The sequence below is a fragment of the Falco cherrug genome, chromosome 6 (assembly GCF_023634085.1).
Source record: "Falco cherrug isolate bFalChe1 chromosome 6, bFalChe1.pri, whole genome shotgun sequence".
NCBI classification, from domain to species: Eukaryota; Metazoa; Chordata; class Aves; order Falconiformes; family Falconidae; genus Falco; species Falco cherrug.
The window spans coordinates 26,855,141-26,877,750 of NC_073702.1; the positions used below are offsets into that span (position 1 = coordinate 26,855,141).

Below are 22,610 nucleotides of genomic sequence, written 5' to 3' on the forward strand. Positions count from 1 at the left end.
CCGCAAGGTGTGTCCTCAGGTTACAACTGGCTTTGGTTAAGACCAGTCTCTTGTAGGTCAGCTACATCTTTATCTTGCTTTAAGACCTATTCCAGATGTTCAAGTCTCCCGCAATGAAAGGAGCCCAGGGTGAATCTGGCAGAGTTAGCGCCGGCGAGAGGGCAAGGTGTATGGGTGGGAATCAGCCTAAGGCTTACGGTGGTTTAAATGCGGGTGGCTCCTGTGGCCAGTAGTGCAGCTCTAGTTGGTATGGCCAGCAGTTGGGCCAAAATAGTCAGCATACCCTAAAGCAGGTATCTATAGCCACGATGATAATAGGAGCCTGTAGCTGGAAAACGTGAAGGTGTCTTCTTAGCCATATTGATTTGGAGTAGGACTTAACCGTGTTGAGCTGCCTGCCTTGGCTGATGAACGCTAGCTGCATAGCCCTGTGTGTACCCATGGTTTTGAGCATGAATTGTGTTAAAGGTGGTGGCTACAAGGAGCAGGATACTCTGTAAAATCTGAAAACTTGGTAACCATCAGCTTGCTTCCAGTAGAAGCAAAAGCTGAAAACATCCAGCCAGGAAAAGGAGTTTGAGTTTGTTACTGATTCTGTTTTCTGATAACAAAAAAAAAGCCAAGTTAACAGGATGTTGCTCTTTCACTCTGAAAATCTTCTGGTAGTTGCCAGCATTTGCTGAAATAGTGACTCATATCACAACTCCTTTCAAGAAAGATTACATTGCTTTTTCTGCATTCAACTGTCAGTAGAAAGGAAAAGTTTGAGATATTTTTTTCAGTTACCCCTCTTCCTTTGGTCATGATGCCAACAGGTTGTTTTAATCTGTGCTTGATCTCAGCGTCTTGTGACTGTTTCAGTCATGTAGTCTTAGTTCTGGTTTGTTGAAACTTGGGGAGGAGGAGAACAATGGAGTGTGAGTATGGAGAAAATCTTTCTTATTCCTAGATTCTGTTTGCAGCTGATATTCCTGTCTCTAAAATACAAAGCTTAAATATTTCTTAGCTGTTGATAATTTAACCCATGGTTTTCCACACTTTTGCATGGGCTTAGTGGTTGCCACAGAAACTCATGGATGGTACCTTGCTCTTGGCCCTAGTATTCGAAGGCAGGGATTCATTGCAGTAGAGTTTATGGGAGTTTTTCAACAGGAATGGCATTAAAGTTCATGGGAGCTTTTAATGAGGATCAAATGGGTTCATCACTTAAAGGAAGCCAAGGAGATGGGCAGGCTCATTCTCTCCAGACCAAAATATGTTGCATTCTTGCAGGTGATACACCTGTGCTACAGTGTCTGGGCTTTTCTCCAGTATGACAAGGGGGTGGAATTTTCCTGCCCAGCACAGGGGAGAATGCTTTTAAAATGCATATCGTTTTGGCCTAGCTGTTCCGCATTACTGTGAGGCCATGTCTGTGGCTGCTGAGGGTGCCCGGGGTGTGCTGAGGGGCTGGGGCACCAGAGAAGCAGGATGGTGCAAGGACCTCCTGGCTCTGGGCTGAGGTGCTCTGCTGCACCAGGGCTCATACAGTCGCTTGGACAGCAAACATTGATTAGGCACTTGAATTCTGAGCAATATTCTGTAGTATTGCCACATCTCTGTCCTTTTGTTCAATAGCCCCGAAAGATTACACGAGTGTTTTTGGGGCACAATGCAGTGGAATTCTGCTTCAGTTGTTATTGTACAACAAAATATACTACTTCTGGCAACAGCCAGGAAGAAGATCTTTTTGCCCTATTTTCTCCTCATTTCCCCCCGTCTCTTCTGTGTTCTCTACTTTCTTCCTTCTCACCCCTTTTTTCTTTTTAATAAAATGTTTTGGGTTTTTTTTTTTCCCTCCATGCCTTTAAATCTTCCAGTGCTTTCCCTTCTGCCTGACTGCAGTTTCTTTCAGATGGAGTAAAGTGGGTGTCTTTGGTTTGTTTTTTTTTTTTTTTACCTCTTTGAAATGTTTTCACCCTTGCCTATGGGGTCTGAAAAGCAGCCACACCCGGTTTATTTCAGGTTACTGCTGTTGGCAGTGCTTTGAGAAGCCACAATTGCACCAGAGCTGGTGACACACACAGGAGAATGCAGGGTCAGAAAAGTATTGGCACTGTCACATTTTTTAGTAGCTGTATTTCTGGGGATACATGAAAGGATTTTGCCCTCTGAGGTTTCTTCTGCATGGAGAGAAGATGAGCTTATCTATTTGTAGCATGTCTATTTGTAGTATTCTTTAGAAGTTAGTATCTTTTCCTCTTTACCCACCCACATTTGATAGGCAGTGTTGTTACATACATCCTTAGATCTGGAAGCTCTCCATTGTTGTTCTAATATTTAAAATATTTTGTGGTCTGTGCCGTAATCAAACCAAGCTGAGTACATTATTCTGTTTTTTCCCCTCTTATATGATACTCTAATTTCTCAGGAAAAGAAACAAGATAAATTGATAGCCAGGTATTAAGCAAAAAGATTTTTAGCTCCCACTAACAGTGACTTGTCCCAGAAGTAGTCCAGTAGATTTCTTTCACTCTTGGTGCTATTGTTTAAGTACCTTTTATTAGTGAGAAACCAGCTGTTCTTTCTTTGGGCATTGGAATGTTTGAATGTAATCTTTATATGTGTATATATTTTAATATTATACATACATGTGCATCTATATTAGATATTTATATATATTTAAAATATGGGGGGGTTATCAGTTAGGAAGGTAAAGCAAAGAAACACAGTGGCTATTCATGGGGTGAAGTCCCTGGAATAACTTTTTCAACTCAGGGAAGAGCCTGTTTCCCACGTGCTATACTGGCCAGAAGATTGAAGTTGCTGACAGTACTCTAAGCTTTTACATGTTTTTATCTCTTCTGGGCTGAAGCCGTGGAATAGCTTGAAAACAAGAACAGAGATGGTGGTCTTGGCATTGATGGTTAACCGGTGTAAGGACTTAAAGTTCGGGTCTGAAGAGTTCACGGTTGACCTATGTGTTGACAATACTTTCTGCAGTATATTCTGTACAAGCTAAAGTTTCTTATGTGTTGATAAGAGTTATGCTTGAAAAACAGCAGCATGTTATACTGGTGGAAGACAGAACGTGGCTTTACTGGTTGGGGTTGCCTGGAATTCAAAGGACAACTGATATCTGCTGGACTCATGCAGTTATTGTGGATCAGATTTATGAGTGAGCCTTCAAGAGTTAGGTAGGTATCTGGCAGGATTTAAGAACTTAAGTCAGGCAGGCAGCAAAGCTCTGTAAGTTAGTAATCTCTAAACACCTAAACATATAAATCCAGTCTTCTGTGTGTTTGCTTGACATCTAGCAGAGACAATTATTCTACTTACCTCCCTGGTAAACTGGGATTGATAAGTGAGAGATACTAAGTCTGCCTGTCAACTTTTATAATCATAAAATCTACCTAGTGGGTAAATTTTTATTCATTAATTTGTGTTGTGGGGGACTTTTGAATGTTCTTACCAGTCTGTGGTACAGTTGCATAATAAAAACTGGCAACACCAACAAAATAGTTGCTAACTAGTCAATTATGTCATGCAGGCTTCTTTCATATTTCCTTAGCCATATAATACTGAGGATTCTTGGAAGAGCCTAGGAACAGAGAAAAATGGCATGCAAGTTCAAACTCTGACAGAGGGGGAAACAAATAATCCAAGCTTCAGGACTGTTGCTGAACACCCTCAGCCACCAACCTGGATCATGTGAACTAGCCCCTGCTGGCTTGGGGTCTTGGAGATTGCTAGTGATTCACAGGCAGTGACCTACGGCTGTAGCTACATAGGAAGGCTCAGAATTGCTTAGGTCAAAGTCAAAATAATCACTTAATACATGTGGCAGGCAGTGCCAGTTCCAGAGTGCAGTGTAGTAGCCTTTGCAGATGACTCCGCTTCAGAAATGTGCGTTTTTTCCACATAAGTAAAAAAATGGGAGAAATTTTTAAGATTTATATGTATTAACATTAAATATATAAACATACTTCATATAAAATATAGAAAATTGTACTGTGACAGATGTGTTTGACTTTATGTAGGAAGAAGTGTAGCTTGTATTATTTTTATATATACACAGACATATGCACACATATACTTATATAAATATATATACAAAACTAAAACTGCACTATAACAGATGTGTTTGATTTCATCTAGTAGCCTGGATTATTTTAACTAGCATCACTTTGACAAAAAGGGGCAACAGGAATGAGAACTAATTTTAAATCCCATTTAAATTCCTTCCTTTGACTTAAGAGGGCTGTTTTCAATCATGTCAGTGAATTTGGATTAAGATAACTCCTTAAGGCAGATGAATTAAGTGTGGCTGATTAACTAGTTGTCTGGTAGGAGAGGGAACTGAAGCCCTTAATTTAGAAGTTAAACCCATTCCTGACCTAAAGCTGAAATTTAGATTCTGTTGAAAGCTCTATATTGAGTCTTTCTTGGTGAAAAAGACCCACCAGTTAAAGTGTGCTGTGTATGACTGTCTTGTTCAACCATATTTTCTAGTCCCTTTTTCCTCGTAAACTGGTCGTGTATCTGTAAAGTGTTGACAATGTAACTGTATCCCGACTGTGCAGTGCCATGCAATACTTGACTGCAGTAAGAAAACTCACGCTGTTTTATGATTTCTTGAATGACTTGCATGGAATAAGGTTGCATTATTTCCTGATTACAGTGTTTTTCACAGAAGTTTTCACAGTATTTCTGTTTCACTGTCTTCTGCAACTTCTTGAAGCCTGGAAAGAAAGAATTGTTCTATTCTTGACTTACCAGAGATAGTCAGCCATTTGTTGTCACTTGAAAATGTAGGCTGTGTAGGTGGACCAAAATCTGAGGGATTACTGTTCAGAAATCCAGTTTGTATTCACTTAATTCATTAATTGTTGTGCAGAAATAATGAAAGATTCCTTCCCCTTCATAGCCATCTCCCAGAATGCATAATAGTCATGTTTTAAATATATTAACATATTGTTACATCAACGTGACCGCAGTCACATTGCATTGCACATCACTAGAAAGCATGAGAGTACAATCTGAAGCTGTAAGGGACCACAGCTATGGAACAGTAAGAGTCTACACCTGTTTTTGACAGAAGGTGTGAGGTTTTTTTTTTCTCCTCCACTCATATCTTGTGAGTTTGCTTCGTTTTTTTTTTTTTTTAAAAAGCTTTGTTAAGCTTCATGATATGTAATCATGGAAGCTTATTACTTAATTGCAACAGTGTAGCAGGTGATCGTGAAGCAGGGTCTAGTCTGTGCTTTGGGAAGGCTTTGTTCTTTGTTCCTTTACAGGGACACCCAGTAGAGATGCTGCAGTGGGATGTGGTAGCTTTTTGTATATGTTTTCTAAGGCTGGGTGGCAAATTTCTTTATTGTTGCGCTAATGCCACCAGCAACAACGGATATTTCCCCCACCCCATGACGGCTGTAAGATTTCATTATTACAAGGTGTTTGGCAAGGAGGGGTGAGGAGGAATAGCTCTGTTACCACTTGAGGGTTCATTCAGGTTTTGCTTTCTGTTATCTCTGTGGCTGAGTTCGTCATGGATTATGTGCCAGCTGTGTAGGGCAACAAATTTCTGCTGGCCTGCTGGATGCCGGCTTGAAAGAAGTTTCACCTTGATTCACTTTTGCCTTACAGAAGACAAAGAGGATAAATATTTCCCAATGAGGTGTTAACTGCAGTATAGCTGTGCTGCAAAAGAGCCTCTTTTGAAAGTCCTAGGCAGCAAGCTTTATTAACTGAAAGGTTAATATTTTCCCCTTTATCATAACTTATTGACCCACACTGAATAAATACATACATTTCTTTTTTGTTTGGATTATTCTTATTTGTCTTTATTAATGTTTGGCAAGCTTTTAGTCTGATTTGTGTCAGATCTTACATCTTCTCCATGAAACTTGCTAGGATATCTGTCTGCCGCATGTATTAAAGTGTGTCCTTGACTTAAATTTATCCTTCTTCATTGTTCATCTGCTAGTTTCATTTGCTTGCTGCCATAAGCAACAGATGTGAAATAAACAGGGCAGGACAGCAAATAGCTCAGGTGTGTTTGATCGCTGCTTCTCAAATACTTCATGAGTCTCTGCAAATGTCACATAAACCAAAGCCTGGAAGAAGAAAATTGTTTTTGCTGATACTCAGTGTTGAATGGAAAAGTATTGGTAATTGACAGTAAAGAAGCAGTCTAGCCTTAAAGATTTTGGGGTTTCATTCATATCTCTGTGTCAGACTGTCACGTTAAGGTCTCAGAATGACTGTGCAGCAGAAGTCCTGGTTTGTGACATGGAGTCATTATTCATGTGCCATTCTACGGAACTGTTGCCTCAGTTTCCTTTGAAACGGTGGGGAGTTTGTGTGTGGGCTTTCAGAGGAAGTGATCCAGAGCATCCCTGGAAATTAGGGTGTTGAATCTTTCTCTCCCCCTCTCCTGCCTGATGGCTGCACTAGAAATAAGTATGACTAGGCTCTGCACTTTTGGTGTCCTTTATGTACATTATAAAGGGCATCTTCTAATGAGTTAGACTGAACAGAGGGCTAACATAAAATCTTCACTTTGTTTCAGAGTATTTAGAGACCTGGGTGGATTCATGTCCACAATTAATTGAATATCAAAGACTTCACAAACACTTCTTTGAACTCTCAGTGTGATTTCTTTGGGGGCAAGGAGTATGCTTCGGTTGAGCATCTGCCTAAACCTAGTGTAATAAGCATTTATTTGTTGCAGTTCTGGAGGTTTTGGGAATAATTCATGGATAATAAACTTGGATATAAGCAGTTCCTGAAAGTGCAAATGAAGGGAGAAGGGGGGGAAAAAAAAGGGCCGGGGGGTGGGGAGTGGGTGGGGTGGGCAGGGGAAACAACCACCACCACCCCACCAACCATAACCGTGGTTGGAATAGTGTAACTGCCACTGTGGGGAAGGTAAGGAACCAGCTACTTTTGAGGAGGGAAGTAAGATTATGTGGACCTCCCAGCAGTCTTGGGATGTGAATTTCACACACTTTGAAGGTCATGTCAGTGACAAAACAATGCTAGCAAATATGGTATTAAGATTGGACATACTATATAAGTTACCTTAAGATGTCGGGGGGTGGGGTGGGGTGGGTGGATTTCGTTTGGTTCTTCCCCCCCCATCTGTGTAACTTAAATTAGCTTTCCTCTTTGTAGGAATACATTTGTTATGTGGGAAATTATTTTATTTCCAGTTAGTCAATTGACAGCTCTCTGTCTGGGCCCTGAAGCCTAGGATAAAGATGCTCTGTGTGGTCCTAACTTATTGCTGTCTTGAGGGTTACATAGGTATTACAGCCTTTTTCTGTAGTTACTTGCCCCAGTTGGTTGTTGCTACAGCAAAGCTGTGTTCTCAGCATATTGCAAGGTTTGGAAGAAAAATGCAGGCTAAAACTCTGAGTGTACTCGGAATATTCATTGTTCTTTCTAAAAATAACTTGGCAAACTGATCGATCTCTCATGCTTTTAGGAACAAAAATATCTTGGTCTGTGAGTTTCAATATTATCAGGCTGGAAAAGGGGAATAATAGGTGCTTGGTTCATGAAAGACCTTGTGGGTCTTGCCTGGGTAGCTGGAGTTGTGGGGGTTAAGGAATGTATAAGCTTGTAACTAGTGGTTAAAACGACAAGAATTGGGGATGAGATTTTTGCATGTATAGTGTCAGACAAGTCTGACCTTCTGACCTAAGGATATTTCCTGCTTGTTCTCATATTTTGTCAGTGTATTGTGGCCTGTGGTGGTTTTTTTTTCCTTTTGCTTGCTTTATGCATGTTTTATCAGGTCAGGCAGAGGATATATAGTCTGCTGCAAGTGCTGACATTGTCAAATTAGCCATTGCTGTTTATAGCTGTTTCTTTTTTCCTGTAGAGCTGACAGGCAGCAGCTGACAAGGAGATTTTCAGTGGCAGAAATGTACTATCAATATAAGGAAATAATGGAGTTTTGTGCTGTTTTTCAGACTGTTCTGCAATGACTACAGCAAGATATAGGCCTACTTGGGACTTGGTACTTGACCCATTAGTGTCCTGCAAGCTCTGTCTTGGTGAATATCCCGTGGAGCAGATGACAACAATAGCACAATGCCAATGTATCTTCTGTACCCTGGTGAGTTTTCCTTTTTTTATTATGCATAAAAAAACAATGCACAATTTCAGCTGCAGAAGTCACGTGTGTTTCTGCTGAGTGGGTTTCACCCTGAAGCGTTGATGCTGAAGTGGAAATGAATACTGTTGCTGTGTACTTGACACAAATGCTAGCAGGTAAACTTTCTGGTTTTCCTATTTTTAAAAAAATAAAAGGTTTTTACAGCAGTGTACTGAAGTGCTGAGTATACACTTAGTTCCTTAGGAAGGTTATTCACCCTTAGCCTTTTGCCTGTCAGTGGCTTGGATTTGGGTTGGATTTGTTGGGTTGTTTTTGGTTAGTTGGTTTTTTTGGTCTTTTTTTTGGTGTGGCAGTTGTTTTTTCTGGGCTGTCTTTTTTTGTTTGTGATTTTTTTTTTTTTCCTTTTAACTTTAGAGTAGAATCTTTCACTAAGAAGGAACCCACAACAATCATATAGTCCAGCTGCCTGACCACTTCAAGGCTGACCAAAAGTTAATGCATGTCATTCAGGACGTTGTCCAAATGTTTCTTGAATACTGACAGACATGGGGAATCAACAGTCTCTCTAGGAAGCCTGTTCCAGTGTTTCACCACCTTCTCAGTAAAGAAATGCTTCCTAATGCCCAGTTTAAATTTACTCTGCAGCTTTGACCCATTCCTGCCTATCCTGTCACTGGATACCAGGGAGAAGAGCTCAGCACTACCCTCTCTGTGTCCCCTCCTCAGGGACCTGTAGAGAGAGAGCAATGTGGTCGCCCCTCAGCCTCCTTCTCTCAAAACTAGACAAGCCTAAAGTCCTTAGCTGCTCCTTGCAGGACATTGCTTCCAGCTCTTTCACCAGCTTTTTTTTAATCTCCTTTGGACACATTCAAAGACCTCCACACCCTTCTTACATGGTGGGGCCCAGAACTGCACACATTACTCAGGGCAAGGCTTCACCAGTGCTGAATACAGCAGAATAATCCCCTCTCTGGACCAGCTGGTGACACTGTGTTCGATGCACCCCAGGATGGGGCTTGCTCTCTGGCTGCCAGGGCAGACAGCTGACTCGCACTGAGCCTGCTGTGAACCAGCACCCCCAGATCCCTTTCTGCAGGGCTGCTCTCCAGCCACTCCTCTCCCAATTTATACATGTGCCCAGCATTACTCCATCCCAGTGCAGAATCCAGCGTTTCAGCTTGTTCATTTTCATCCCATTGATGATTGCCTAATACTCCTATCTACCTAGATCCCTCTGCAAGGCCTCTCATCCCTCAAGAGTCAACAGCATCTCCCAGTTTGGTATCATCATCAGACTTGCTGATGGTGCATTCAACTCCTGCAACTCCCAGATAATTGGTAAACATATTGAACAAAAGTGGCCCTAGAACTGAGCCCAAAGGAACATCACTACTGACCGGTTGCCAGCCAGATGTAGCCACTTTCACTACAACCCAACCCTTTGAGCCCTGTCCTGCAGCTGATTCTTCACCCAGCGCACTGTGAACCCGCTCATCCCACGGCTGCACAACTTGTCCAGAAAGATGCTGTGAGGGGCAGTATCGAAAGCCTTACTAAAATCTAGAAAAACGACATCTGCCACCTTCCCTTCGTTCACTAGGCAGGTGACCTTAGTGTAGAAAGACAGCAAACTAGTTAAGCAGGACTTCCCCTTTGTGAACCCATGCTGACTGTGCCTGATGACTGCATCATTCTTTAAATGCCTTTTAATAGTATACAGTATGGCCATGCAAGCACTTGCAACTAGAAAAGTATTTAATGTATTACAGATTCTAGTACTCCTGTATCACCGTTACAATCATATAAGTGGCTTTCATTACCATGTTGTACAACTGCATGACTGGAAAAACAAGCATCTGGTCAGTTAAGTACTAAATGCTGGTGAACATAAGTGTAGTACATAGCAAAGATCATCATTATAGTAAATAGGTATTGCTGGTTTATGAACAGAGAAATAAAAGTAGTAGTAGCTTTCTGTGCCTAATGATTATTTGGAGTGAAAATGTTAGATCCTTTAATTTTGCAATAGGTACAGGTACACCAAAAACCTCGTAAAGATTGTTTGGCAGTGGGAAAGTTACAGTAATATCAGTAAGAATATAATTTCTGGGATAAGTGATGCTCAGACTTCTAACAGCATGTCATAAACTCTTGAGAAATTTTAAGTTTAGACATAGGATTGAGTAATTTATTTTTTTTTAACTTGCAAGTTTTTTTCAACAAAGTTGGTTTTGATATTTGGGTTTTTTTTACGTTGAAGAGTAAGCGGTTTTTAAGTTGTCTTTTCTATCTTTTTCTTCATGGAAATGCTACCTTTTTTAAATAATAGATTTTTTTTTTTCTGATGGCTATTGAGAAAATACAGGGGATTGCCAATAAAACAGCTTCTTTTTGTTGCTTACAGGAACAGCTGTTTGCATTGCTTTTGTTTTGCTCAGTTTTTAATACATGTAATACTCTAAAAACTCCCAGGTTGTTACAAGTAACTTTTAATGTTGATGGTCTTTGGGAAAAGACAAAGTGAGCACACAGGCAGGTAAACAGATATAATCCATTGCAAACACTGTGCCTGGCCAATTACAGGATAAGTATTGCTTTGTTCCACACTTTGAAAGGAGTGTTTGCTCAAGCATGCAAAAGTATATAAAATAATAGACTTAATTAAAACTGTTCTCTGCTGACCTGGTGTTTACAGGTGAGTTTTCAGTGTGTCTCCCTGTTGTCTGGACATGGAGACAATTTTAATTTCATTTTTCAGTAACATCTAAGTGGCAGAAGGAAGACTGGGTTACCAGATGCATCTTTGCTCTCCACCTTGTTCCTTCTGACACTTGCTGCCATCACTGATCTTCCATTTCTTCTTGGTAGAATATGGTTATTGACTCTTACTGCTGTTTCGAAAGATAGAGCCCATTATAGATGTTGAAGATGCAACCTTTGCTAATAACCTATTCTTAGGACCTGGCATAAGGAAACTTGCTGTGGTGACATTGGGTTCTTGTGTCAAACTGTATTCAGGTGGAATCATCAGTCCATTTTTACCACTTGTATTTGATTGTCTTGAATAGTTCATTCAGCTTTGTCCTGTTTAAGCGAATCAGCCTATCTTGTCTGCCTTTTGTCTGCCATTTGCATGATCTTCACTACAGTGACATTTGAGTGCACTGGAAAAATTATTTACCCTTAAGTTTTCCTGTGAATTAATAGGAAATAATATTACCCTTGCTTTCACTGATGGCAGTGGGGGAGGAAGTAAGAATCAGTCCCAGTAATTGCAAGAGGCAGTAACTATAAACCTGTTACAGCCCAGGAATTCAGCGTGACCGAAACCCAAGGCCTCCATCTCTACCTCATGGACAGCCTGGTATTGATGTCTTTGGAAATGATCATTGCAGTCCTCAAGATCAACTGTGTTTTGTAAACAGCCAAATTAAAGTTATTGAAAATCACAGTAAAAAAGTATCTTTTTTACTGAAGACTTCGGATGGAGTCTATGTACGGTAGATCAGTATATTATACTAGGATAAGTGGAAATACAACTGGAGAAATATTTGACTGTCTCTGTTTTGTTCTTGATGAACCAACATATAATTTTTCTCTGGCTTCTTGCTTTTATGTAAATGATCTGAGGTAACTAACAGGCACTGCAGTGTTATGAGCAAAACAGAAAGAGGGATGTCCGTCACAAGTGTGAAAACTATTTTGAAATATAGCTGAAAACAGCTCTTGCTCCAAGCTCTAGCCCTTCTGTCTAAACAACTCGTGCTGTCTCAGCCTGCTGCATGTATTACAAAGAGATCTTTGAAGTGCAGTGCTACTGATACGTAGGCAGAATTTAGATCAACATGCAGATTTCTCGATCCTATAATATTTCTGTCTGCAAGTCTTCACTCTTTATAACCATAGAAGTGCTGTGGTCTCATGAAGGATTGTCTCTTCCCAACACTTACACAATAACACAACATTGCTATTCAGAAAGAGAGAATGGGGACACTGTTTCCTTTTGCTCTCTGGCAGAGCTGTGCATGGATTGAATAGAGCAGACTGCCACTCCTCTGCTGATAAGGCATAGATGCTATAATTTCCCATCACATTATTTTTCCAGTTGTGGCTATTAGTACAATACTCCATTATGGTTTTTATCATTATGATCACTAATGTGCACACAATGCTGTGAGCTCTCAGGTTTTGTATATCTCATCCATTAGGCATGTATCCGTTGTTGGATTGCTTGAGGTACCAGAGGAACAAAAGTCTAGAGGGTAGAAAGAAAAACAAGCTTATCTGCTGTGCTGGTTTTCTGTTTGTTTGTTTTTTCCGAGTATTGTCAAGGGGCAAACTAGTATCTCTTTTCTTCTGCAATCACATCAGCAATAGGACCAATCTGAAGTATTTGAAGTATATTTCAAATTGTGGACTAAAATGCTTAAATGTCTTGTTTTTTATTAAATCACTTTCCTACTGAAATAGCACACTGTACATAGCTGGTAATTTAAAACGTCAAGGTAGTCAGCAGTTGCTTGCCCCAGCAGAAGTAATTGATTTTGCATGTTTTCTGCAGAAAGTTTTTCTTACCGCACTTCTCTTCTTAAGGAAGGAAAGGGAAGAGTAAAGCAAACAGAGCATCACTTTGTTGTTTAATTTGGTTTGTATTAGTTACTGCACCAAACTTTTCGAGTTATTACTTAGCCTTTGCTTTTTTGGGGGTGAAGAGGGGGGACAGAGAGGGAGCAATTTTAGTCCAATTCCTGCGTGAAATTCTGATCACTTTATAACCTATGATGAAGTTCTCCTGTCTTTAAAGGACAGGATGTTCCCTTGATGTGTTAATGATTGGGTATGTACTAAAGTTACAACAGGGTTTGTTCCAGTTGATATTCTTGCATGGAAGTCAACCAGTTGCTTAAATCTGTTCTGATTTAGCTGTACACACATTATACATGTGTGTACATATATATATAATTTATAGCTATATATATAAATAGACACATAGAAGTGTCGATGTGTTGCAAGTATAGTGATGCTACTGTTACTCAAGACAAGCTCAGCTCCTCTTGACTTCACATTAGATTGTTCCCTTCAAGATGTTACATATTCCAAGTCTTCTAGTACTAGAGTCATCACTTGCTTACCTTTCTCAGGTTTAAAAAGAAAATCAGTCAAGTTGGCAGTCCAGGCAAGCAAGTATCTAGAAGAAATATAAAGCCTGAGAGACAACTTGTCTTTGATGGAAAAGTTTATTGTGATTGCTCACCTGCAATCCACCTTGTTACTGATGGAGGGGAAGACTGCTATTCAGGTACATGAGAGAGAGATCCTATAATCAGAAAAAAAGTAGCAAACCTAACGTTAAGACCTACATTCTGCTCCTTGTCTGTGACTTCTTGTCCAGCTGTGGACATGTGGATCAGCTTTGCGGTGTTTGAAAGTAACACTGCTAGGTTGGTTTTGTTTGTTCAGTAGATACTTGTACTCTGATTCTTACTCCTAGGCTTTACATGAAGCTCTTTAGACAGCTGGCTAATTTTCCTTGGACCTTTAGGCATCCCTCTGAGTTCGGTAGAACTGTGATTTGAGTCTATAGCAAAATATATTCCATCTCAAGTAGCATGACAGTGATGGGCTCTCCTGCTATCACTGGCCTGCTTTCACCAGGATTACTGCATTTGCCTAATCATGACTGTTCATACATGTCTACTTAATTCTAATCATCCCCCTAATAGAGCTTCTCCATAGGCTGAAGACTGGAAAGGCAGACCCTGTGATCAGCAAGGCAAATATCATTATCCTGCCAGTAAGTGGCAGAAGGCATCTTTTTTCGTGTTTTCTTCCTTTCCCTGCCGCCCCTCCCCGCCCCCCCTTTCCCACCTTGTTGTAATGCTTGACTGGAAGCAGATAGTTTTGCTGGCCTCTGAGTTGAATGACTGGAAAAAGCATGATTTACTTAGTGTTATCCCTCATTCCAAATGAGGCAGAGGCAGCATCACCTTCTTGCCCTGGGGCAAGGCAGACCAGACACCAGGAGCGGTGTGGATGGGAGCAGGTGGCTTGGTTGCCTTCTCTGTCCTGTATGGTTTGTCCCTGCTTGCCAAGGAAAACCTGCCTTAGCAGGGCAGTGCTGGGCTGAGGCCAGGCTGTCCCTACCTCTATCAAGACAAGATGCCCTGCTTGTGGCTTTTTTTTTTTAATTGATTGGAAACAAAGTGCTGAGGTACTAACAGACTGACTCCTGTTCTTACCTCTGCCATCAAGAGTGGTTCCAAAGAATTTTTATCAATATGGTGATAAGTGTTTTATATATAAAAAAACATATATATTTATATATGAGTGTGGGAAATCTAATGGCTTCTGAGATTTTGTAGAGCTCTGGGTACTTCCTAGCAGCTGTAATGTTTTCCTGTTTCCCACCAGCTGCTGGCAAAGCCTGGAGCCTGCCGCTTGTGCTCGCTTCCCCCAGACCTTAGCAGAGAACCGATACTGATCTTGACATGTGATGTGTCAGTAGAGGCTTCATGGTTAGAGGTCACTATGTGTTTGCACAGCAGTTCACATGACTGTCTGGGTTCTGACTTGTCTTGTAGGTGCTGTGATGACAACCCCCTGCTTAAATAATAAACTCTGTATAATAAACTTGGGAACTGTAGAACTCTGACTGAAAACTAAATTTGATCCAGAGCCTTCAGCTCTTCCCTCTCCTGTGTGATGTTACTAAATGAGATTAACGTTATCTGTCTTCATCTGAACGTTGGGAAAACTAGTTCATTTTTGTCTGCATGTTTTGCATGTGAAAATGAAAGGTCTTTTGTTTGCTGCAGGTGTATTGTCCTCCCACTCAGAAATATTCATTCTGTTCTAAAATAGAATAAACTTTTCTCAAACAACCATATAAGGGAAGACTGATTTTTTTGTTGTTTTTGCCTCCTGAATATTTGAGTTTTATCCTGCATATGTTGGCATTTGAAAACAAATTTCTTTGTAACGTTTACTCCAGGTGTTTCTACTGATTGCAGCCCTGAATAAGTGAGAACAAGCAGCTTATGCAAGCTAATGAAGTAGTAAAAATCCAACATGAAAAAGTTATATGTACATCCACTTGAAATATCTATGCTAAGATGAAGATATGTGCAAACTGCAAGATACTATCCTTGTCTTGATTGGCCATTTTCTGCTGACTACTGATCTAAAAGACTTCTCTGAAAAGAAATTGTTCATCTATATATTTTACAGTACACACATATAAATGTCTATATAATCTCCCTCAAAAAAAACCAAACCAAGCCACCACCATTTCAAGGGATAGGCAGATGTAAGTCGTCTTTGCCTTCCCTTTCTCTGTTAAGATGTGCAACTGGAAATGGGCATTTGTTTTCCAGGTTTGTTTAGTTCTGTTGCTTGGTCCTGCCTGTGCCTTCCACAGCCACTGATTGCTGTGTCTCAAAGGATGTTTGTCATGATCTAGTATTTCTCAAGCTGAAGTCAGCAGGGCTCCTCTTTCTGTATCCTTAATGATACATACATTTCTTCTTCCCTCACCTCCATCTGTGGAGAAGGGCCTGGGAGTGCTGGTGGGCAGCCAGTTGCCCATGGGCCAGCAGTGTACCCTGGTGGCCAAGGCCAGTGGGACCCTGGGGTGCATTAGGAGGAGCATGGCCAGCAGGTCAAGGAAGGTGATCCTGCCCCTCTGCCCCGGTGAGGTTGTGTCTGGGGTGCTGTGTCCAGTTCTGGGGTGGCCAGTTCTGGGCTGCCCAGTTCAAGAGAGACTGGGAACTACTGGAGAGGGTCTAATGGAGGGATGCAAAGGTGATTAAGCAACTTAGGAGGGAAGCCTGAGCAATCTGGGCCTGTTTAGCTTGGAGAAAACTGAGAGGGGACCTTACCAATGCCTGCAGATGTCTGAAGGGCGAGTGCCAAGAGGATGGGGCCGGGCTCTTGTCAGTGGTGCCCAGCGACAGGACAAGGGGCAACAGGCACAAACTGCAACACAGGCAGTTCCACCTGAATATGAGGAAGAACTTTTGTACTGGGAGGGTGCCAGAGCCCTGGCACAGGCTGCCCAGAGAGGCTGTGGGGTCTCCTTCTCTGGAGGCATCCAAAACCCACCTGGATGTGATCCTGTGCAACCTGCTTTAGCAGGGGGTTGGACTAGATGATCTCCAGAGGTGCCTTCTGACCCTGACTGTTCTGTGGTTTGTTGACTGATGGCCTGATGCTGACACTTCCCTGTGCTCAAAGGCACAGTTACCCCAACGCAGAGGGTTTGGTGGCTGCCCTCAAGCAGAGGGGTGCTGTACCTCATCCCTAAAGTATCTTGTCTAAGCCATTGTTTGCATCAGTTAAGTGTATACCAGGGACTGCTGTGATATTTGGGTGTAACATTGGAAACTATTTGAACAGAGGCAGAGCCAAAGCAGCAAAATCTGTACTGCTGTTCACAGGATAAATCAACAGCCATGTTTGCACTAACTAACCACAGTGGCATTTGCAATGGGTGAGTCCCTGCTCCTCTCAGTCTGCTGGCTGTTCCCATCCTGAGGTTTCACCAGCTGATGGGAGCACAAGGGCGTTTGGACAAGACCAGTTTTTACAGCTCACTGAGGAATGCTTATGTGGTTTGCCCTGAGACATGGAAGCACGTGGGTTACATTAATCTTCCCCAGCCAAGATGTTTGGCTATCATACACAGGCAAGATGATGTGACTGGATTTAGGCTGACAATACAGGCTGTAGCAGGGCTGCAGAATACCTGGTGCAGCCTTTAAAAACTGACAGTGTGGGCGTGGGGAAAGGCACTTGCCTTTGGCAATTTTTAACAACAACAAAAAATCTTTAAAAAGAGGCCAAGTGTTGGGCAAGTAGAGGCAGGAAGCCTGTCAAACAGAACTTTTTCAAATTACTTGCCACTTTGGGATAAAAGTTAATCACCTGTGATGCTGTCCATCTCTGGTCCTCGCTGAGCTCCCTTTCTTGGTGTGTACCTTCTTGTTCATGGCATAGGAGGCCAAATTTGTGCAGGTATTTCCCTGTTGCAGAGCTCTAGAGAGCCTTGCAAGTGCTTGTCTTTGTATGTGTAGCAACAAACAAAGGATATAAAGAGCAAACATGTAAGAAGACTATTCTTTGTTACTGCTTTCACATTTGTAGATTTGAAGTGCTGCATGTCAAGATAAGTGACTGTTTCCTTCTGTGATTTACTTTTAAGGATGATGAATCAGCTGCAGGGATAATAAAAATTTGAATTTTGATAGTGAAGATTTCTTTGAAAGTAGATTGTCTCTGAGAAGATGTTTATAGAAGTGGAAATGATCTATTAAAGTTCAAAGTAACATCACGAACATTAAACATCTGTGCAATATGTATTTGTCTCAGATCTAGGTGGTTTATGAGGTTGAATATAGTTTGTGCTCTTAGATTTGGTCAGTATAGCTAACAGCATATCTAATAAAGGGAAAAAGATATCACTCCCACGGTCATTTGTATGCCTCAAACATCTCTCTGATTAAGCATGCATAGATGTTTCCCAGTAAGTCACTTGTCAACCAAGTAAAATCAGCGTGGTACCTAAAAAGCGAGATTGTAGATCTGCCGTAAAGAATTATGCACACTGGAGCAGCAGTGCAGGAGTATTTCAAAGTTGAACCTGTGATTAAATAAGAATAGATTTGAGGCAGGATAATAACTACTGCTTTACACAAAGAGGCCATGTGGGAAGTTTGAAAGAAGCTTAAAAGCTCTCTGAGGAATAATGTACCTTTTTTTATTTTCTCACATGTTTTCTTGCATGCTTTAAGCGTACCACAGAAATTTGGCAGAAAGTAGTTTTCTTGTTCTGTGAAACACTGAGATTAAAAGTGGGAAGGCTGTTTATGACTGGATTGTTGCAATGGAAGTACACAGGCTCTTCAGGAAGGACAGATGGGAGAGGAGGAAAGAGTTGTCGCTCTCTATGTCAGTGACCAGCTGGAGTGCATGGAGCTTCACCTGGGGCTGGGTGAGGAGCTGATGAGAGCTTATAGGTCAGGATTAAAGGGAGGGCAGGGCCAGGTGACACTGTAGTGGGGGTCTGCTACAGGCCACCCAACCAGGAAGACTGAGCAGATGAGACCCTTTATAGGTGAATGGGAGCAGCCTCACATTCACAAGCTCTAGTCATCATGGGGTACTTGAATCACCTTGGAGGGACAACACAGCAGAGCATAAGCAATACCGGAGGTTCCTGCAATGTGTTGATGATAGCTTTCCTTTTCTAAGTGACAGAGGAGCCAACGAGGAGAAGTGCTGTGTCGACCTTGTTCTCACCAGCAAGATGGGGCTGGTGGGGAATGTGAAGCTCAAGGGCAGCCTTGGCTGCAGAGACCATGAAATGGTGGAGTTCAAGACCCTTAGCACAGCAAGGAGGGCACACAGCAAGTTTGCTACCCTGGACTTCAGGAGAGCAGACTTCAGCCTTTTCAGGAATCTGAAGGAGATCCTGGACAAGTTCAAACACAGAAAGGAAGTCTGCGGGGAGTGGAAGCAAGGACAGGTAGCCTAGGAGGAATACAGAGAAATTGTCTGAGCAGTCAGGGATCAGGTAATGAAAGCTAAAGCCCTGATAGAATTAAATCTGGCCAGGGACATCAAGGGCAACAAGAAAAACTTCTATAGGTTTGTTGGTGATAAAGATTAGGGGAAATGTGGGCCCTCTCTTGAAGAAAACTGGAGCCCTGGTTACCCAGGATACAGAGAAGGCTGAGGTACTGAATGATTCTTTCACCTTGGTCTTCACCGACGAGTGTCCCAGCCACCGCCCAAGTTGTGGAAGGCAAAGGCAGGCACTGAGAGAATTAAGAACCTTCCGCTGTATGAGATCAGGTCCCTAAGGAACCTGAAAGCTCACAAGTCCATGGAATCTGATGAGATGTATCAGCGGATCTTGAGGGAAATGGTGGATGAAGTGGCTAAACCACTATCTATCCTATCTGAGAAGTCGTGGCAGTCCAGTGAAGTTCCCATTGACTGGAAAAGAGGAAACATAACCCCATTTTTAAAAAGGGAAAAAAGGAAGACCCAGAGAACTACAGGCCAGTCAGTCTCATCTCTGTGCCCAGCAAGGTCATGGAGCAGATCCTCCTGGAAACTGTGCTGAGGCGCATGGAAAATAAGGAGGTGATTGGTGACAGCCAGCAAGGCTTCACTAAGGGCAAATTGAACTTGACAAGTTTGGTGGCCTTCTACAACAGGTTTATGGCACTGGTGGGTAAGGGAAGAGCAGCTGACGTCATATACCTGCACTTGTGCAAAGCATTTGGCACTGTCCTGCGTGACAGTGATGATCTCTAAACTGAAGAAACATGCACTTGACAGATGTGGCACTTGATGGATAAAGAATTGGCTGGATGCTTGCACTCAAAGGCATGGGGGACACCTTGTAGCAGCCTTCCAGTACCTAAAGGGGGCCTACAGGAAAGCTGGAGAGGAATTTTTTACAAGGGTATGTAGTGATAGGACAAGGGGAAATGGCCTTAAGTTGAAAGAGAGTAGATTTAGATTAGGTATAAGGAAGAAATTCTTCACTGTGGGGGTGGTGAGATGCTGGCACAGGTTGCCCAGAGAAGCTGTGGATGCCCCATCCCTGGAAGTGTCCAAGGCCAGGCTGGATGGGGCTCTGAGCAACCTGGTCTGGTGGAAGGTGTCCCTGCCCATGGCAGGGGGTTGGAGCTAGATGATCTTTAAGGTCCCTTCCAACCCAAACCATTCTGTGATTCTATAATTTGTGTTATGGCCAGATGAGCATTCCTGTTGCTTTTAGAAGTATCCATAAAACACTTAAAAAAGGTAGCGTATGACAATTATATGTGGTTACAGGAATCTGTGCTTTTCAGGAGTAGGGAAGACTTAGGCTCAAAGCTTACTCTGCCATTCTTCCCTCCTCTTCAGAGAACACCAGCTGTAGGCTGCTTATTTTAAGGGAGTCTTTCTTCTTTGGATTGTTCAGTTTTGTCTGAATGCAAAGTCTCTCTAGCAACTAATGTTTTCTTCAGGGAAAAGCTCCCTAGTCCAGAGTGAATTTGCTGTTTGGACAGAAGTGAGGGGAACGATTACTCCAAGAGTATTAAGTCTCCACCTCAGATGTGGACACGGACGTGTACCTGAGCCATTCACTCACTCTCATGCACACTCTCTTACCCTTCCCCACGTGAGTCCTGCACAGTGCATCACTATGTACTGTTCTAATCTGAAGCTAAAAGTGACCGTTAAATCACATTACCCAAAAGACTTACGGACAATGTTCCTACGAGTATAAATACCTATTCACTAGACTGACTGAAGAATTAGCTTGGTGTAATTAGCATAGAGCAGTGGAGTAACCTTGGTGTTACACTGTCTTATGGCAAGAAAAGGTATCCCTTTCTCAGTCTTCATTTTTAAGTAATGTAAAGAAAAATACATGGTGTGAAGAACATAAAAATATTATGAAATAATGTTAAAAGTAGTTGTTGCAGTAGTTCTGTTCATCTGTGTAGCCTCATCACATGGATTTTGAGCTTTGGCTTAGTATCCTTTTAGCACAAAACCTACCCATAGACCAAACTGTAGATTTGTAGCTACGAAACACTGCTAAATAAGTGCTTCTCACTCAATATTCCTCATGTTCTTTCCCAGAATTTAAGGCCAAAAGGGATCTTTACATCCATCTAGCCTGATGTCATTTGTCATATAGATCATAAAGTAACAACCAGTGATTCCTGATTCTTCATGTGGTCAAATGCAAATTGTTGTATGTGTGTATATGTATGTATATTTCTAGAAGTTCATCTAATCCTGGTTTGCAGATGATACAGAATGTGAGAGACCAGCAATTTAGGCTACATGTTAATGATCATCTTAATTTCTTGTTCAGTTTGAACTTTCTTCCCAGTATTACTTTCAATTTCTCCTCTTTGCGTTGAAACTTAGGCCCACTAGCTCTAGAAACAGATTTTTTTTTTGTTAATAAATAACAAAATAACACATAAAAATTAAAAAAATTCCTCCCTTGTTGGAAAAGCATGCCAGCCCTTCCTTGTGTTCCTGAAATGAGGTGCGGAACTCTTAGTGGTTGTCTGCCCAAGGTGAAGGCTTATTCACCTGGTTAATATTTCTGCACAATAGTAATTGCAATTGTCTGCCTTTAATATTCACCTTTAATAAATGCATTGTAAACAATTAATTCCCTTTCTTTTTTAGAACTTGGTAAATGCTCCTTTTTTCCCTTTTAATTTTTTCAGTAGGTGTTTGGTTTTTTTTTTTTAAATGTTCTACCAATACCAGCACATGATGATTGTGCGTACAGTGCACATTTTTTTTTGGGATGGCTGTGGCCTAGTGCCAGCATGAAAATACATTTAAAGTTTTCAGAAATAAATGATATGGTGATGATATACTTGGCTCTGCAGTCCTGTCATGCTTTTTTAGCCTTTCCAAATCCATTGACTGACTTACAAAAATTTTTCATAAGACTTGCAATTGCATCTGCAGCATTAGCGTAGTCAGAAGTCTGCATGTTGACAAAATCCACCTAGTAGCTGTTAAGAGAAGAATACAAGATAATCTTTTTGCCTGCCTAACTCTCAAATAAAACGTGACATTCCTTGTCTCCTGCAATAGCAGCAATAACATGTTCTTAAAAGTAATTTTGTTGTAACTTTTCAAAAATGTTTGCTCTTCTATTTTAAAAAATTAAGATGTTAACCAAAAATATCTTTAAGTGGTTTTAATTACATGCATCTTATATTGAAAAATTATCTTAGCCACCAAGTGAACACATGTTTTCTGTCAAAGGAGATGGTAGATAAATGTTGCCCCACATGGAAGCAATGAAAGTCAGAGTCCTCCTTAGGAATTGTGAAGGATTTTATTTGGTTTTGGGTGTCAGGAGGAATAAGTACAAGCATTCTCATAGGCCTAAGTGTTGCCTGAATTCTCCTAAAAGAAAATTAAAAGCCAGACATGTTAATTCTTTATATCAAGATTTTGCTGTGGCCTGTGCAGGTTTGTTGAATGCAGCAGAGTAAAATTTTTATGGTTTGGAAATTAGGCAAAAAATAACAGTTTTGATTGTCACAGGGTATTTTGATCTTTATAACATTAGACAAAATGATGTGCGGCTCTAAAGCAGCAGCACATCAGTGGTCACTGAATATACCTTTCTGTGTGGCACGGTTCTTGATGTACAAAAGCTGGAAGTACAGCACATATGGCGGAACTCTAAATGTTAGGTGATGCTTGGCAGCTTCAGAAAGGAAGTCATTCCTTTATTAACCATCTGTCTCTCAGGCTGAGGCAAAAAAACCCCACCAAACAAAGTGTTTCTCATTTATATAGGTAGCTGATAGTAAAACCACTGTTGGGTTGGGCTCTCAGTTGATCCCTATGAGAGTGGATCTGGGCCAAAACTCCTCAAAGTGGATGTGCTCCTGCTCTTTGTCATGGGGACAGCAAATGGCAGTAGGATTCCTGGGTTACCAGGTGAAAGAAAAAGTCATCC

General features: G+C 41.5%; 1 protein-coding gene across 3 annotated transcripts in view; it reads left to right on the plus strand.

Moving 5' to 3' along the window:
- RNF144A (ring finger protein 144A) overlaps window positions 1-22,610 on the plus strand; it is a 67,474-nt gene that overhangs the window by 28,000 nt on the left and 16,864 nt on the right. For all 3 annotated transcript variants that reach the window (XM_055713925.1, XM_055713926.1, XM_055713923.1), the window contains one exon: window positions 7,959-8,104. In XM_055713925.1, coding sequence (XP_055569900.1) covers window positions 7,970-8,104 — 135 coding nt within the window. In that variant the 5' untranslated portion in view covers window positions 7,959-7,969. The remainder of the gene's footprint in view (window positions 1-7,958; window positions 8,105-22,610) is intronic.